The sequence below is a fragment of the Carcharodon carcharias genome, chromosome 26 (assembly GCF_017639515.1).
Source record: "Carcharodon carcharias isolate sCarCar2 chromosome 26, sCarCar2.pri, whole genome shotgun sequence".
Classification (NCBI taxonomy): domain Eukaryota; kingdom Metazoa; phylum Chordata; class Chondrichthyes; order Lamniformes; family Lamnidae; genus Carcharodon; species Carcharodon carcharias.
Window position 1 is genome coordinate 43,682,038 of NC_054492.1, and position 18,146 is coordinate 43,700,183.

At 42.2% G+C, this 18,146-nt stretch overlaps 1 protein-coding gene and 1 long non-coding RNA gene across 14 annotated transcripts in view; one reads left to right on the top strand and one right to left on the bottom strand.

Annotated features, from left to right (window-relative positions):
* The window catches only part of myo5aa (myosin VAa), a 203,624-nt gene that overhangs the window by 69,479 nt on the left and 115,999 nt on the right, over positions 1 to 18,146 (top strand). For all 13 annotated transcript variants that reach the window (XM_041174847.1, XM_041174850.1, XM_041174851.1 and 10 more), the window contains exon 4: positions 4,096 to 4,240. In XM_041174847.1, the coding sequence (XP_041030781.1) occupies positions 4,096 to 4,240 (145 nt within the window). The remainder of the gene's footprint in view (positions 1 to 4,095; positions 4,241 to 18,146) is intronic.
* Positions 13,949 to 17,508, bottom strand: LOC121269837. Its single transcript, XR_005941432.1, has 3 exons — positions 17,378 to 17,508; positions 14,921 to 14,968; positions 13,949 to 14,076 (listed from the first exon to the last, which is right to left on the bottom strand). It is a non-coding gene; the product is annotated as an uncharacterized LOC121269837 (long non-coding RNA).

The following is an 18,146-nucleotide window of genomic DNA, read 5'->3' on the forward strand; positions in this document are numbered from 1 at the left end:
ATTCAATATTCAGTCCAGAAGGCTGTAAAGTCCCTAGTCGGAAGATGAGGTGTTGTTCCTCCAGTTTGCGTTGGGCTTCACTGGAACAATGCAGCAAGCCAAGGACAGACATGTGGGCAAGAGAGCAGGGTGGAGTGTTGAAATGGCAAGCGACAGGGAGGTTTGGGTCATTCTTGCGGACAGACCGCAGGTGTTCTGCAAAGCGGTTGCCCAGTTTACGTTTGGTCTCTCCAATGTAGAGGAGACCACATTGGGAGCAACGGATGCAGTAGACTAAGTTGGGGGAAATGCAAGTGAACTGGGCGACCGCTTTGCAGAACACCTGCGGTCTGTCCGCAAGAATGACCCAAACCTCCCTGTCGCTTGCCATTTCAACACTCCACCCTGCTCTCTTGCCCACATGTCTGTCCTTGGCTTGCTGCATTGTTCCAGTGAAGCCCAACGCAAACTGGAGGAACAACACCTCATCTTCCGACTAGGGACTTTACAGCCTTCTGGACTGAATATTGAATTCAACAACTTTAGGTCGTAAGCTCCCTCCCCCATCCCCACCCCCTTTCTGTTTCCCCCTCCCCTTTTTTTTCCAATAAATTATAAAGATTTTCCTTTTCCCACCTATTTCCATTATATATAAAATAAAAAAAACCCACTAGAGCTATACCTTGAGTGCCCTACCATCCATTCTTAATTAGCACATTCGTTTAGATAATATCACCAACTTTAATTTTAACACCTATGTGTTCTATTGTACTATTGTCGTTGACATCTTTTGATGATCTGCTTCTATCACTGCTTGTTTGTCCCTACAACCACACACCCCCACCCCCCCTCCACCTCTTTGTCTCTCTATCTCTCCGCCCCCCACACACACACCTTAAACCAGCTTATATTTCAACTCTTTCTTGGACTCGAACGCAAGTTCTGTCGAAGGGTCATGAGGACTCGAAACGTCAACTCTTTTCTTCTCCGCCTATGCTGCCAGACCTGCTGAGTTTTTCCAGGTAATTCTGTTTTTGTTTTGGATTTCCAGCATCCGCAGTTTCTTTGTTCTTATCTTTGAGTTGCAGCAGTTGTTTTCCTGGGAATATCATATTACAATTGGACCCAAGGCAAGCATAACCTGGATCTGTTTAGGGTCAATAGAACAAAAGGAGTGGCACTTCCCTCTGTTATAGACCAAAACCTACATGAACTCCCAATCTTAACTAAGCTGTTGGCAACAAATACTGATGTGTCACTTAGAATCATAGAACTCTTAGCTTGGATTTGGCCCCTAATGCTTGTGCTAATATTTTGTCGAAACCACCTGTAATTCCATTTTCCTGTTTTTTCCATGTACCCTTTAAGAATTTCCTTCAGCTATTCTGTCTCTGTTTCAATAGACATGTGTGGGAGTACATTCCATATTCTAACAATCCTTTTCCTGAAAAAGAAATTCTAACTTCCCCCTTTGCGCTGGACGCCTATGTTAATGTAGCTGAGGAGAACTAGAAGAATGTAACTTGTCATAAGCCTGTTGCACTCAGGAATTATGCAGGGCTACCATGATTGTAGAAGGAATTGCTTACCTATGAAGCTGTTAACAACAACAGCTTGGGTTTATATAGTTAAAAACAAAAAAACTGCGGATGCTGGAAATCCAAAACAAAAACAGAATTACCTGGAAAACCTCAGCAGGTCTGGCAGCATCGGCAGAGAAGAAAAGAGTTGACGTTTCGAGTCCTCATGACCCTTCGACGAAGGGTCATGAGGACTCGAAACGTCAACTCTTTTCATCTCCGCCGATGCTGCCAGACCTGCTGAGTTTTTCCAGGTAATTCTGTTTTTGTTTTGGGTTTATATAGTGCCTTTTTTACCATAGTAAAATGTACCAAAGTGCCTCGCAGGAGGATTATCAGACAAGTGGCTGCAGATATAGTGGAGGCATTGGTCAAAATATTCCAGAACTCACTGGATTTCGGGAGGGTCCCAGTGGATTGGAAAACAGCTAATGTGATGCCCCTGTTCAAGAAGGGAGGGAGAGAAAAAGCAGGAAACCATAGGCCAGTCAGTCTATCATCTGTTGTTGGGAAAATGCTAGAGTTCATTATTAAGGAAGACATAGGGCATTTAGAAAATCTTAATGCAATCAAACAGAGTCAATATGGGTTTTGTGAAAGGGAAACCATGTTTGACAAATTTGCAAGAGATCTTTGAGGTTAAAACAAGCAGAGTTGATAAAGAGGAACCGGTAGATGTAGTGTATCTGGATTTCCAAAAGGCACTTTATAAGGTGCCACGTAAAAGCTTATTGCACAAGCTAAGAGCTCGGTATTGGGGGTGATGTATTAGCATGGATCGAAGATTGGTTGACACACAGAAGACAGAGTCGGGATTAATGGGTCTTTTTCGGGTTGGAAAGACGTAACTAGTGGAGTGCCACAAGGATCAGTCCTAGGGTCTCAATTATTTACTATCTATATTAATGACTTGGAGGAGGGGGCAGAGTGTAATGTATCCAAATTTACTGACGATACAAAAATAGGTGGGAGGGCATGTTCTGATGAGGACATAAAAAATCTGCAAGGGGACATAGGTTGAGTGAGTGGGCAAAAACTTGGCAGATGGAGTTTAATGTAGGAAAATGAGAGGTCATACACTTTGGTAGGAAAAGTCAAAAGGCAAACTATTATTTAAATGGAGACACTCCAGAAAAGTGCAGCACAGATGTTCTTGTGCATGAAACTCAAAAGGTTAACGTGTAGGTGCAGCAAGTAATTAAGAAGGTAAATGGAATTTTGGCCTGTATTGCTCAGTGGTTGAAGTTTAAAAATAGGGAAGTCTTGTTACAACTGTACAGGGTGTTGGTGAGGCTGTACCTGGAGTACTGTGTACAGTTTTGGTCCTGTATTTAAGAAAGGATATATTGGCATTGGAGGCAATTCAAAAGAGATTCATTAGGCTGATTTCTGGGATGAAGGGGTTGATTGTCAAGAATGGCTAAACAGGTTAGGCCTTTATTCATTAGAGTTTAGAAGAATGAGAGGTGATCTTATTGAAACATACAAGATTCTGAGGGGTCTTGACAGGGTAGACGTTGAGAAGATGTTTCCACTAGTGGGGGAATCTTGAACTAGGGGACATAGTTACAGAATAAGAGGGCACTCATTTAAAACTGAGATGCAAAGGAATTTCTTCTATGAAGGTAGTGAATGTCTGGAATTCTTTACCCCAGAGAGTTGTGGAGGCTAGATCACTGAAAGTATTTAAAGAGGAGATAGGTTTTTAAAATATCGGAGAGTTGAGGGCTATGAGAAGCTGGCATAAAAGAGGAGTTGAGGCCTGGGGCAGATCAGCCTTGAGCTTATTTAATGGCGGGGCAGGCTGAGGGGCCGAATGGCCCACTCCAGCTCCTATTTCTTATGTTCTCAGATTTGACAGAGAGCCAAATAAAGTGATATTAAGACAGCTCATCAAAAGCTTGGTTAATGAGGTAGGTTTCAAGAAGTGACTTGGAGGAGGAAAGAGAGGTGGAGAGGTTGAGGGCGCAGACAGATTCTGTGTTGATAGATTGCCGACACAGTTTTAGAATGTATGTAATTGTAGTTTTTTTGTAGTATTGAATATGATTAAAAAGCATTTGCCCAAATGCTGTGCATTGATAATTACTGTTGTGCTAATGAACTGGGATCAGTAGCTCTATGATGTAATTCTGATGCTCTGGCTTGAAAAAATGTGTCCATGTGTATCAAAAGAAAAATTGAAGTTTTAATTTGACATTGAGAGTTTAATTCTTCATTTTTCATATTACTCTGAGATAATGCCAGCCATACATGTAGCAATACATAAAAATTTAAGTTGAATTTACTTTTCCTTAACCTTTCTGAAATGAAGGACCATTTTCTTTGTGCATCAATGGATCTGTAAACTGTAAGACTATGGCATTCCTACTGTAGGTTATAGTTTTCTATAATAGACCAATTGCTCTGTGAATGCCTTGGTGCATGCATTGAGTGAAATGTGAGTATTAATTAAAAATATTGACTGTAGGGTTTAAACTCTTGTTGCATTTAATGAGGTACTGTACTTATAATTTGAATATTTTCTATTTCCTAGGTATTGTTTTGGTAGCCATCAACCCTTATGAACAGTTACCTATCTATGGAGAAGATATCATCAATGCCTACAGTGGGCAGAACATGGGAGACATGGACCCTCATATCTTTGCTGTGGCCGAGGAGGCATACAAACAAATGGCCAGGTCTGTGCATTAGCTCATTCAGCCCCACGCCCTCGTGAAACAGAGGAGTGCATTGTTACAATTCACACGCTTAGCATGTAACCAAAAAGATTGCCAGCAGATGGACTTGGCTGTAAATCTTGTACTTTTGCTGAATATTTTTTGTTTTGTTTTAGAGAAAGACTGGCATTTTATATAACGCTCTTCTTGACCTCAGGATGCCCCACAATGCTTTGCAGTCAATGAACCGCTATTGAAATGTCATCACTGTTGTTACGTGGTTTAATGCCTGCTTTCAATTTTTCTACGTTCAATATCCATGCAAATATTGACGTGCACCCAGGAACTCCTCATTCCAACACCTGAGAGAGATCGATCCAAAATGTTATGATTTCAGAAGCTATTGTCTTACTAGTGAGCAAGAAGAGGACAGCATTCTACTAAGTAAACAAATAGCAGAAAAATGCAGTGGGCAACCTGGTTACTGTGAAACCCATTGGTGGTTAAATTGGATAAATCCTTTGAAAAGGCACATGGGGGTTGCATTGGACAATTAAACCACTCTTTATGCACATTAAATGCTCTACCTGCGGTTCTGCAGGTTACTGTGTGCAGCCGATGTTAGCCGTGCTGCCGTTTGGCTGCGTGTATCAGCAGGGGACTTGATATTGTGGGTGGCTGGAGCTACTTAATAGCAACCTGCATCTCTTAATGGGGAGGTATGTTGTAATTGGAAGAAGAGTGGAAAACCTTTTGCAAAGTGACTCTTGCTGTGAAAGTTTCAACCCGACTGAACATGCAAAACAGCTTGCACCGAAGTTTTCTGATAATACTCTGGAGGTGCTAGTGCAAAACATGGAGAGGAGGAGAGACATCTTGTATCTGTAGGGGGGCGGAGAGGAGGAGAGACATCTTGTATCTGTAGGGGGGCAGAAAACCTTCAAGACATTTGCTCAGGAGGTAATGGGAAGAAGCATTGGTGGAGGCTATGGGCCAAGTGCTGGTAAATGGGATTAGGTAGGTAGGTCAGGTGTTTCTCCCATGTCGGTGCAGACTCGATGGGCCGAAGGGCCTCTTCTGCACTGAGAGATTCTGTGAGGCCAATGCCACGTGTGTAGTTCCAAGAATATGGTTGCAGTGCAGGAAGAAGTTTAAGGATCTGATGAAAGTTGTCAGGGTGAGTGAGTTCAGAGTTCAAACTTCAAATGGCATTGGTATAATCCCTGTAGGACTGATAACTTTTAAAAAGGGATGAATTCCCCAAACGACCAACAGAAATAACCCAAGGACAAGATTTCACATTTTAAGACTTCTACTGTAACAAACAAACTAAAATCAACTAAACCAAACATTACGTTACAGGCAATTAATATATCGAACTAAAGAATAATGCTTTGGCATTATTTAGCCAACGTAATCTGCACTTCTGGCAGATGTGTGTAGCATTACAAGAACGAGTCCAAAGTTTCCCTCTGCTCTCCAACAGGCTTACTACTTCCTGCAGTGTTAGGTTGAAACTACAGTGTCCTTTGAAAGTTGTTTCACTTACACTGAGGCTTCCAGATCGGTCTTCCATCAGCAAGACACATTTCGGTGACCCCTTGTTCCTTAACTCTCCAAAAGTCCATCTGCTCTGTTCTCTTTCTTTCGAATAAAAATTGAATTCTTACAAGTATCCTGCTTCTCCACAGCAGTATCTGCCTTGTCTCTCTCCCTCTGCCTGTGGATACAAAAGCAGCTTTCCCTTTTGTGAGTTACTGTGTAAAATTGTGAAAACTGTCACTTGATTTCAATAGGTTTCTGTTTGAATTTCAGCCCCCGGCAACCAGACCTCCATAGGCCTGTCTCCAAGCTGGGATGTTTCCAAATTCCCAATTTCACCTTGTGTTGAAGGAGACATTTTAAAACATAACAATCTTGTAAAGTCCACTGTTCGTAACAGCACATCCTCCCAACTCTACTGCTATCCTCACCCGCTACTCAAATTGCTACAATTTTCTCACCCAACAGCCATCTCTATCGGTCAGTGTTCATCCCTAAAATCACATGCTTTACCTTGCTCCCCATCCTTTTAGCCCTGTGGCAAACCTCACATCCACAATTCACAGCATGCATTCACTGGCATCTGTTCAACCAAGACAGCCATGTTACCCAAATATGTTGCAGGACAATGACACATCCCTTTTTTGCAGGACAGGGTAGCTCACAGCAGGAGAGAACTGGAGGAAGACAGATGTGCCTGGGATGAGACAGTGCTGGTTACCATAGGAAGGACCATCACTGAGTCTATGGCCACTGGTGGTATTCAGGGATTACTGATGAGAGAATCTGTGTACCTAACCATCTTTCTCTCTTCCCATCGCAATTTCTCCTGACTGTAAATAAGGCATTTGTGCATGAACACACCCTCACTCAAATTTGTCTCATTAACATGGAGTACACGCATTGTTTATTGAAGCACCTCATAACATTTTTTTTAAAAAAAGGTCTGGATCATCATTCCATTTTTTTTCTATTTAATTCCATCAATTTATGTTGACTTGCACTCTGTTCTATATTTGGAAGTTAGATGCCTCTTGATTTCTCATCTAACATGTTTACACCATCATAGTATGAATCATTTGAAACTCATTACCCAGTATGTAATGAGCTGCTGAAAATTTTCAAATTTTGTAACCTATTGTACCATAAACCTACTGCAACCAGAAATGGATTAGACTTCTAATTGGACTTGCAGACTGCAGATGATGTAAGCATACACTTCTTTCTTCCACTTCTTCCCTCACCAAAACCACAACCCCTTGTCCCTTCTCCATTTCCAGTCAGAGGAGGAAGAGGAAAAAGGACAGTGAAGGTTAAGGGACACAGTCACTCAATCTTACACTTGCAGCCATCAGCTCTGAGACTGACATTGCGTGTAATTTAGAGGCTAAGATAATGGAATGATCTGCACGTGGTGAGGCACTATGAAAGATAACACAGCTGCCAGCTCAATTGAGGGTGAGGTTACACACTAGTTCTGTTTTCAAAGGCTCAGTTGAATGTGGATGGGCCACATTATAGAAGCAGGTTAATAGCTGCATATAACCAAATGCTTCTTGGACTGGAAATCCTACGTACACTGCAAAGCAGAGGAATCCAGCATCAATTTGGCATAGGTCTTTGTGCAGAGTTAACGATCCATCCTTTTCAGCATGGAACAGTGGTCACCTCCATCAGCACATCTCTAGAACCCAGTGTCATACAGTGTCTGATGGTTGATGGCTGCTGTTTGTGCTGATGGTTGATGTCTGATGGTTGATGGTTGATGGCTGCTGTTTGTGCTGATGGTTGATGGCTGATGGTTGATGGCTGCTGTTTGTGCTGATGGTTGATGGCTGCTGTTTGTGCTGATGGTTGATGGCTGATGGTTGATGGCTGCTGTTTGTGCTGATGGTTGATGGCTGCTGTTTGTGCTGATGGCTGATGGTTGACGGCTGCTGTTTGTGCTGATGGTTGATGGCTGCTGTTTGTGCTGATGGTTGATGGCTGATGGTTGATGGCTGCTGTTTATGCTGATGGCTGATGGTTGACGGCTGCTGTTTGTGCTGATGGTTGATGGCTGCTGGTTGATGGCTGCTGGTTGATGGCTGATGGTTGACGGCTGCTGGTTGTGCTGATGGTTGACGGCTGCTGGTTGTGCTGATGGTTGACGGCTGCTGGTTGTGCTGATGGTTGACGGCTGCTGGTTGTGCTGATGGTTGACGGCTGCTGGTTGTGCTGATGGTTGACGGCTGCTGGTTGTGCTGATGGTTGACGGCTGCTGGTTGTGCTGATGGTTGACGGCTGCTGGTTGTGCTGATGGTTGACGGCTGCTGGTTGTGCTGATGGTTGACGGCTGCTGGTTGTGCTGATGGTTGACGGCTGCTGGTTGTGCTGATGGTTGACGGCTGCTGGTTGTGCTGATGGTTGACGGCTGCTGGTTGTGCTGATGGTTGACGGCTGCTAGTTGTGCTGATGGTTGACGGCTGCTGGTTGTGCTGATGGTTGACGGCTGCTGGTTGTGCTGATGGTTGACGGCTGCTGGTTGTGCTGATGGTTGACGGCTGCTGGTTGTGCTGATGGTTGACGGCTGCTGGTTGTGCTGATGGTTGACGGCTGCTGGTTGTGCTGATGGTTGACGGCTGATGGTTGTGCTGATGGTTGACGGCTGATGGTTGATGGCTGCTGTTTGTGCTGATGGTTGATGGCTGCTGTTTGTGCTGATGGTTGATGGTTGCTGTTTATGCTGATGGTTGATGGCTGCTGTTTGTGCTGATGGTTGATGGTTGATGGCTGCTGTTTGTGCTGATGGTTGATGGCTGATGGTTGATGGCTGCTGTTTGTGCTGATGGTTGATGGCTGATGGTTGATGGCTGATGGTTGATGGCTGCTGTTTGTGCTGATGGTTGATGGCTGATGGTTGATGGCTGCTGTTTGTGCTGATGGTTGATGGCTGCTGTTTGTGCTGATGGTTGCTGGCTGATGGCTGATGGTTGATGGCTGATGGTTGATGGCTGATGGTTGATGGCTGATGGTTGATGGCTGATGGTTGATGGCTGCTGTTTGTGCTGATGGTTGATGGCTGATGGTTGATGGCTGCTGTTTGTGCTGATGGTTGATGGCTGATGGTTGATGGTTGATGGCTGCTGTTTGTGCTGCACTGGAAGAGTGCTATCAACTGTCTGAGTGTTGCTGTTGAGTGGAATCTCAGCTCTGGCTAAACTTCTTTTTTATTTGTTCATGGGATGTGGGTGTTGCTGGCTAGGCCAACCCATATTGCCCTTGTTCAGAGGGCATTTAAGAGTCAACCACATTGCTGTGGATCTGGAGTCACATGTAGGCCAGATTTTCTTCCCTAAAGGGCATTAGTGAATCAGATGGGTCTTTACAACAGTCTACAATGGTTTTATGGTAATCACCAGACTTCTAATTCCAGATTTTTATTGAATTCAAATCTCACCATCTGCCATGGTGGGATTCAAGCCCAGGTCCCCAGAGCATTACCCTAGTCCAGTAACAATACCACTACACCACTGCCTCCCCAACTGTTGAAAAGGATATCTTTGCAGTCTATCAATCTGTCTTCCTACAGACCAGCAGCATTGCCCTGAGAAAGCGGCAGTTTCTCCATGGCACACAAACTTGCTGCCACTCTGAGTGACCACATTTCCTTCTTTGACCCCTGCCACTGTGACTGGCGACAGCAAGTGCAGTGTCAAATAGCCAACCCAGACTGTTGCAGCCCGTGCTGAGGCGGTGCAGTCCGGAGCTGGGTCCTCTAGGCCCAGAGCTGCTCAGGTTTGTCCTCCAAAGCAGTCTCCAGCTGAGAGTGCGCAGCTTTCCATCTTCCAGGTTGCAGCCACCAGGGAAGCACCTTGTAGGAGTATTAAGATAGGCAAAGGTACACAGAAGTCAGGCACTAAGGGAGTGCATAAGAATGATTAGTTTATTCCCTGTGTTCCAAAAGCACATACAATTGCACCAGCAACCTGAAGAAATAATCCAGTAACTAACCTGTGAGTAATTTATGATAATAGCGCTGGTCAGGTGCCTTTCATTTTGTTTAATGTCATGTACAGCTGTGTGAGGTTAAGACACAATGTTTGGCTAGTGTGTGCAATTGAAATATGGCAACAGTGGCTTCAAATCAGCATTAGACATGCATTCACGTCACCTCGCTCTCTGCATGTTGTTGATTGTTAGCTGTGTGCTCAAACCCCTTTAATGGGCCACCGCCCCGTGCATGTCCTGTCCGACGTGTACATTCCCCTCGATCCCATGTTCCAGTCTTACCTGACTGTGTATCACTCAATTTAGCACCCGTGGTTTCTTCCTAGGCATTTGACTAAATGTTTGCAATACGCTATTTAGCTATTTCTTTAGTGTGCAATTGTTGTGGTGGGTTAGTTGCTTCTTTGCTGCTTTGTTTATTATATTTATCTTGGTGCTTTGGCACTCTTGAGAATGACCATTCTTTATGGTTTCTAAAAATGTCTGGGTCATGTCATCGATGAAATGATTATTTTGCTTCTGGAAGTCTCGAGTACTGAATTATGGAATAAAAATAAATTATAATGAGCCTGAGAACATTTATTTATAACAGTCTTTAAATGAGCGAAAAATCTAATTCTTTTAAGCATTTCGTTAACTTCTGTTGTTACATCTGAGGAAAAGGGCAGATGTGCAGCTGCTGTGGGTGATGGTGCAATCTCTGGTGTCTGTTTAGTTGAGCACTTGTGCACCAACATATCCCTCACTCATAATTGTCTCATTGACATGGAGCACATGTGTTGTTTATTTAAGCACCTCATAACACGCACTTTCTTATTAAAATAAACATCTGGATCACCATTCCATTCCATTTTATCCATTTAATTCCATCAACCCATGTTGACTTGCATTCAGTTCTGTATTTGGAAGATAGATGCCGTTTGATCTCATGTGTAACACGTTTACACCAGGTTAGTACGAATCATTTGAAACTCATTACCTAGTGTGTAACGAGCTACTGAAAATAATTAAATTTTCAAATTTTGTAACCTATTGTACCATAAACTTATTGTAACTAGAAATGGATTGGACTTGATTTAAATAGATTGCTGTTGACTTATTCTTAACTTATGATAGAAGTAATGCTATTGATTTTTAACCATCTATCCAGCTAGACTATGGAAAATCAAATCTAATTTGTGAAGATAAATCTCTCTGTTTGAAAGAAGCTTTATGCTTTTATTGAAAGTGTTTTAAGCAGTCGAGGACTTGCTGATCCAAAAGCAAAATACTGCGGATGCTGTAAATCTGAAATAAGAACAGAAAATTAAAGTTTCAGGTTGTAAACTTTCTTCAGGAGGGTTCATTGTTGTTGGTGTGTCCTGGTACATTAATCACAAAATGTTAGTATGCAGGTGTGCAAGTGATTAGGTAGGCAAATGGCATGTTGGGTGTTTATTGCCAGGGGAATGTAGCTGTGCAAGCCCTTGGTGAGACCACATCTGGAGGACTGGGTGGCCTGTTTTGGTCTCCTTAGTCAAAAAAGAATATAATTGCATTAGAAGCAATTCAGAGAAGGTTCACCAGACTCATACCTGGGATAAAGGGCTTATCTTATGAAGAGAGGCTGAATAGGTTGGGCCTATACCCATTGGAGTTTAGAAGAATGAGAGGCAATCTTATTGACACACACAAGACCCGGAGGAGTCTTGATATGGTGGATACCAGGAGAATGTTTCCCCTCATGGGAGAGACTAGAACCAGGGGGCACATTTTAACAATAAAGGATCTTCCTTTTTAGATGGAGGTGAGAATTCTTTTCTTTAACGAACATTAGTATGTGGAATTCTGTTCCCCAGAAATTAGTGGAGGCTGGGTTATTGAGTTAGATAGATTGATTGATAGACAAGGGAGTCAAGGATTATAGGGGGAAGACAGGAAAGTGGAGTTGAGACCACAACCGGATCAGCCATGATTTTATCGAATGGCAGAGCAGGCTTGAAGGGCTGAATGGCCGACTCCTGTTCCTAAGCCCTATGTTCTGATGACGAACATGTCCATCATCCTATGCACCGAGTCCATTCCAATTACATCAAAATGCAGCACTGCAAAGAGCAAGTGTGCATTTTCCCTTTAGCTAAACAGAAACTAGTGTGTTTGTGAATAGGTGGAATAGTCCCTTTAGTAGCTGGAAGTCCTTAGTGTCATAATGTACCTGGAGTTGAGCTTTCAGCCATGTATACCATGATATCTTCTGTAACATTCACCCCTGCCTCATCTCATCTGCTGAAACTCTAGACTTGATTATTTCAATGCAGTCCTGGCCAGCCTTCTAACCTCTGAGCTTGAGATCATCTGAACCTTTGCTGCCTATATCCTAACTTACACCAAATTTTGTCTGGCCATCAACCCTGTGTTCGTTGCCTTATATTTGGCTCCTGGTTAGGCAACATCTTGATTTTTAGAATCCTCATTCTTGTTTTCAAATCTCTCCCCTCCCTATATTGGTGATGTCCTCTAGCTCCCCCACAATCCTCAGATACCTGTCCTCTTACACATCTCGTTTTGATTGCTGCACCATTGGTGGCCGCGTATTCAGCTGCCTAGCTCTGAAATTCCCTCCCTAAATGTGAATTGGTGCATTTTATTACATTCAAGATGCGATACAAGTAAAAAATTTTAGTGATAGTAGAAGAGGTCCTAGTGGCTCTTCTATCCAGTTCCCAAATCTCTAAAATCCAAAACCCCAACTCCTTGTCTCATATCATCAATTGCCATCCCCACCTAATAATATTCAGCTCCCTCCTTGAATCTGTTGGCACTATCCACCTTGCTGGACAGTTTGTAGCCCATATTCTCTGTGTGGCAGCTAAACCCAAATTGTTCCTCTCCCCTCTGAGCTGAAGTCCATGTCCTCTTGTTGAGTTCATTCACACCTATTGTTGAGATGTAAATGATGGGAAATGTGGCAGAGGCCATGTTTGTCTCATTAGGATTAAATTTGCAGCAACTCACCACATATAGTCAATGGTACTTGTGACCGGGGGATTGCCATTCAGAGAGCCAGGTCCAGAGCACATTTCCAGCCCTATCTGCCTTTGCTCTGCTGGGAAACTGACCAGGATCAAGAGCCTACCTATCCATTTGTGCTGGTGGGTAGTTAAATTCAAACTCTGCTTTCTCTATGTATCCAGCATGGGTCCTCTTGGGTTGTTGCATATTTTGAGAATGGAAGAAATGTGATTGGCCTATTCCTTTCGATCTTGAAGAAGAACTTCCCTCCATCAACCTCCTGGCCTCAGTCAGAGGAAATTGTACACTGGTCAGGAAAAAATACTTAATAACACACTTTGGACAAGAGCATTTTCACTCTGTTGAGATTTAAAACAAATCTCGCCTTCTGCATTTCTTCCATTGGAGGTCACTTTTTCCTAAACATCCTTCTGCAGACAGCATGATCAGAGTCATTAGCTTCATGGTCCCATATATACCTCTTAGTTACTAGTCAGTTCGGCAGGCTCGCTCTCTTTCTGCAGCCTCAGTGAAGCACCCCTGTTGCATGACACACGACAGCATTAAGGCTGGCTCACCTGAGGCACACTATTTGGCACAGCTGGTATAGTGGCTTTCTTGGTGAATAAGCTGTTTGATTCTCAATTCGATGAACCTCCAGCAAAAATTGGTTATTGCGGAAGAGCTCTCTTACTGATCTCTTCATTTAAATGGAGTTTTATGTAAAGTCCACCCACATTCCCGGAGAGAGAAGTAATCAATCAGCAGACAGATTGAGGTCTCTACTTCTGTCACCAGTTTATTTAAGGCTCTCGTAAGGAGCTGGCTTGTTTCTGCTTTATACTTAGCACTGAAATCGGATACAAACCCAACTCCTGCCACTCACTGCTTCCTTGTTGAGTTTCTCCAGTCATGGTGTGCCTGCCTGCCACCGCCCCCCCACCACCACCACCACCACCACCAAACCATAAATCACTTCCTTTTTTAACAGCAAGACGCTTCTTTTGCAGCATGGATGCTTTCTATCACTCATCACCCCTTTCATCGCACTGTGGAATTCTAGCTGAATGTTTCAATACAACTCTATTAATCACAAAAAACTATTAAATTGCTTTACACAGCACAAATGCCCTCTTTTTATACAACAATATTTTGACTGCTTGCAACATTCAAACTGGTTCTTTGCTAATTACCTGTCTCTGAACACCATAAGAGCCTGCTTGAATCACATGATCATTGTGTTCTCCTCATCTTGCTATCCCAAGACATTGAAGAGAGGACCTGGTGTGCCGGGGAGCTGGAGCCATCATGTTTGTCAAAGCCAGAAAGTCTTCCTGCTGAAATGAAATTGAAGGGAAAGGAGAAATGCAGGAAGAGATGGGGGGAAAAGGAGAAAGGGGGAAAAAAAATGTGAAAGCGAGAGATAAACAAAGGAAAAAAGGCAGAGGGGGAAGATTATCACATTTATAAAATGCCATATTAAAATCTTAGGATGTCCCAAATTGACTCATATCCAGGCAAACGTGACAGTCAATTTACAGTAAGATCCCATAAACAATAAGCAAACTTAATGATGGAAAAGTCTGTGTTTTCTTGATGTTATTGAAGGATAAAACATTGGCCAGGTGCACATGCAGGCCATCTTTGAATACTGACATGTTGTTTTTTGATACTGAGCTGCCCTATCAAGAAAAAGCCCAGAAGGAAACAAGAGTGGGGAATAGGAGGAGAGCACATGAGAATGGTTAGAGACAGCCACTTCAGGGTGTTGTATTATGAATGGCTTTACTGAGATTGGGTCAAGGCTGGTGTTTCCTCGGTGAACCTTCAGCCTTGCATCCTCCCCATCTTCTCTAACCTCCACTTCCCAGACCAGACTATCAACTGTCAAAAATTAGTATTATGCATTATTATGGATAAAAATTCTGCATTGATAATTATAGATTTATTTTACATGAAAAGTGAGAATTTTATGATACTGATTATATTCTCATTGTTCTATACTTATCTCAAGATATGTACTAGAAGAAATACACATTATAATGTGTAATATGATTCACATGATGTAATACTGTCTGTTCCTGCAAAAGTTACTAAATAATTTTATGCACAATTTACTCAGTCAGCAATAAGTATGAAAGTGCGCTAGATTAGTTTACTTTCTGTGATATTACTTACCGGTTTGCAATTTTGGAATTGTCCTGTAGATGTACAAATCTGTAAAACCTGTCACATAAACAGAATGAGAAATATAATATGAAATTTTGGGAAAGACTACAATGTAAATACAAGGAGACCTAAATGTATGTCAGTGTACAAAAAATAAAAAAATACCTGGAAAAATTCAGCAGGTCTGGCAGCATCGGCGGAGAAGAGCAAAGTTGACGTTTCGAGTCCCCATGACCCTTCAATAGAGTTCTGTTGAAGGGTCATGAGGACTCGAAACATCAACTGTACTCTTCTCTGCCGATGCTGCCAGACCTGCTGAGTTTTTCCAGGTATTTTTTATTTTTTGTTTTGGATTTCCAGCATCTGCAATTTTTAAATTTTTTTTTTATGTGTGTCAGTGTATGTGGATGTAAATCCGTAGATCTAGATCTTTCGTTTCTACTGCTAAAGCCTATTTGTTTAATTATGTAGTTTCATAAATAGTTCTAATTTTTGCCCCGCCCCCACCTCCCCCAAATTTTGACACTCTAGGCAACTGCCTAGTTTGCCTAGTGGTTGCACCTGGCCCCAGATTGAGTTGAAGTTGATTATTAGGGAGGTACATAAGGGTCTACAACCATAATGTTGCATTGGTTAGTGGAAGTACTTGTTCAATGATGATAATGACAACCTCATTAAAATATTTATTTTAGGAAAAACAAATCAGAATAAAAAAAGAACTAGAATTTAAAAAGTGCCTTTTCAGTCCTCGGTCTCAAAGAAGTCTAGCAAATTACTTTTGAAGGACAGTCACAGTTACACAGACAGACTCGGTCTGAACTCAGAAAGGTCTACCCTAAATAACAGTGAGATTAATGATGAGTTAATACATTTTGATAGTGTTGGAAAACACAAAGTAAACTGCTGTTCTTCCTTGGAAAATGCCTGCCTGCTAAGGTGGGCAATAAAAGCCTTGGTTTAATAGTTCATCTAAAGGTGCAAAACTGCCTCAATTCATGTGCCCTAGAGTGGGGCTTGAACTCTCAACCATCTGATTCATTGGCGAGTATAAATACAAGACAAGCTGATGGTTAGCGATGCTGTTGAGATGTGTATAATTTTCCAGGTTGTTACAAATGCATGCTGTTTTGTGGACTTCAATCTGTAAACAAATTGGTTGAACATGAATGTCCATTACATTGTTGGGCATTTCTTCAATAACCAATCTCTTCAAATCTACTATCTGTAACAATCACAATAGTCTGCTGTTGCCATAGATGTTGAGTTTTTCAGCAAGAGTTTCTCCTACCTTCAATAGATGTCGTCTTAACTTTCCCACACTAACATTGATGGAAGACAGTGATAGACTTGCCTGAAGGTAATTATGATGAGGGAGGCCTTTTGGCTCAGACTTGGTTTAGCCATACAAAACTGGCCTATACCTTCCCCAATGAAACATCCAACTAGTTCTTAAAAGTTTCCTGAGTTTTGCGTCTGCTGTTTGTATCTGGAAGCCCAGTCCTTGTGTTGATTCTTCTGTGATTGATGTACATACGTACATACATACGAACAAGGAGCAGGAGTAGGCCATTCAGCCCCTTGAGCCTGCTCTGCCATTTAATAAGATCAGTCCTGAATTTCCCATTTCTTTGATTTGACCTGCTTTCCCCTAGCCTTAGTCACGCAATTTGCTTCGCTTTTCAGAATTTTCTTCATCTGTGCCATTAACTGCCTTTTATATCTGGCAAGTTTACTCCTTAGTTGTCTCATTTCAAGGCCAAAAAGCTAACGTTTATCAATTTTTTTCATTAGTCAGAATTCAGGCACAAGGGGCTTGTAGCTTATTGTTGTTGTTGCTGTTGTTTCAAGTCACTTTTCCAAGATAAAGCCTACTAAAGTGTATGAAACCCATGAAGTGAAAGACTAATTATTTCATAGAAATTCGAAATTGCTCAGAACAGATCTCTTCTGTGTAAATTAGCAAGTCACTTCCTCCAATATTTAGCTCTGATTTTCAGCAACCGCCTTCTCAGTATGTAACACTCCAGGAAGTTTTTCCACATATCCAGCAACAAATCAAATCAGGGACAGGCTGTTTGGTTTGGACTTCATCGTGTCAGGGAGCTAATCTCCATTGGATTTGATTTTCTGGGAAAATCTGGGCATATTGTAGCCTGAATAACTTTTGGCTTGCTTTGAAAGCCACTTGTACTGAGTGGGCCTGGCTAGTCTAGCCATGGATAAGAAAGTGCTGAAAGACTGATCTGCATACTGGTTCCTGTCCTGGTAGGATTTGATAGCATTAATACAGATGTGTATGTTTTAGTAGAGGAGGAGGTCATTCAGCCTCCCTCGCCTGCACTGATTTTAAGCCCCCTTAAACTGGTTGTACATACGCACACTTTCCCATTTTCTCCTCATGTCCTGTCAGATTTTTTTAGGTACCAGTATCATTTTGAATAGCGCAATAATTCTAGCGTTACTCACCACTTGTGGCAAAATGTGCCAGACTCTGAGAGATCTTTGTGTGAAAAGATTTTCTGCACTCTTCCCTTTAGTCTTAAATGGTGACTTATTTCAGCTCCATGCTTCAGGGACTGACCGCAGAGCCATGCTCATGTACGCTATGTCTGTCAATGGCTATCTTCAAAATGAGGCTGATTATTAAAAGTCATCAGCGGCTTGATGTTCCAAACAGCTGGTCGTTACAGATAAAAGAACAGCAGGAAATGGGCGCTAAGATTTCTAAATGGAAACACAGCCATTGGTATTAACCTTTGCTGCCTTTTCTTCAGTTTAACATGCGGAATGGGTACAGTTTCAAGCGGCAGCAGTTTTACACTTCAGGCGGTACAGTCTTTGTTCGTGAAACTTTTCTGATCCCATTCACTGTTTAATGTCTGACAGTGACATGCACTTGTTTTTAAATGAGCTGTAGTTGTTTAATGACTCGACTCTAAAGTGGAAAGCAGGTTAAGTCCTCCTGGAAGCTGAATATTTTCAAGCTTATATTTACATGTTTTATTGCTATAATATCATCAGCTATAGTCAATCCATGAACAAGATTTAGAGAATTGAGTTAAAACCCATTAGGTCAACTGTTCCCATGTTTAGCAGATAACAGCAAGGGACATTAGATTTCATTCAGAAGTTATTAGTTACTGTGAATGATACTATCAATATGCTGGGGCTAATTCCTATGGTTATAAAACATAATCCTCACACTTGATTACTACAATGTTGAGATTTGGTGCTT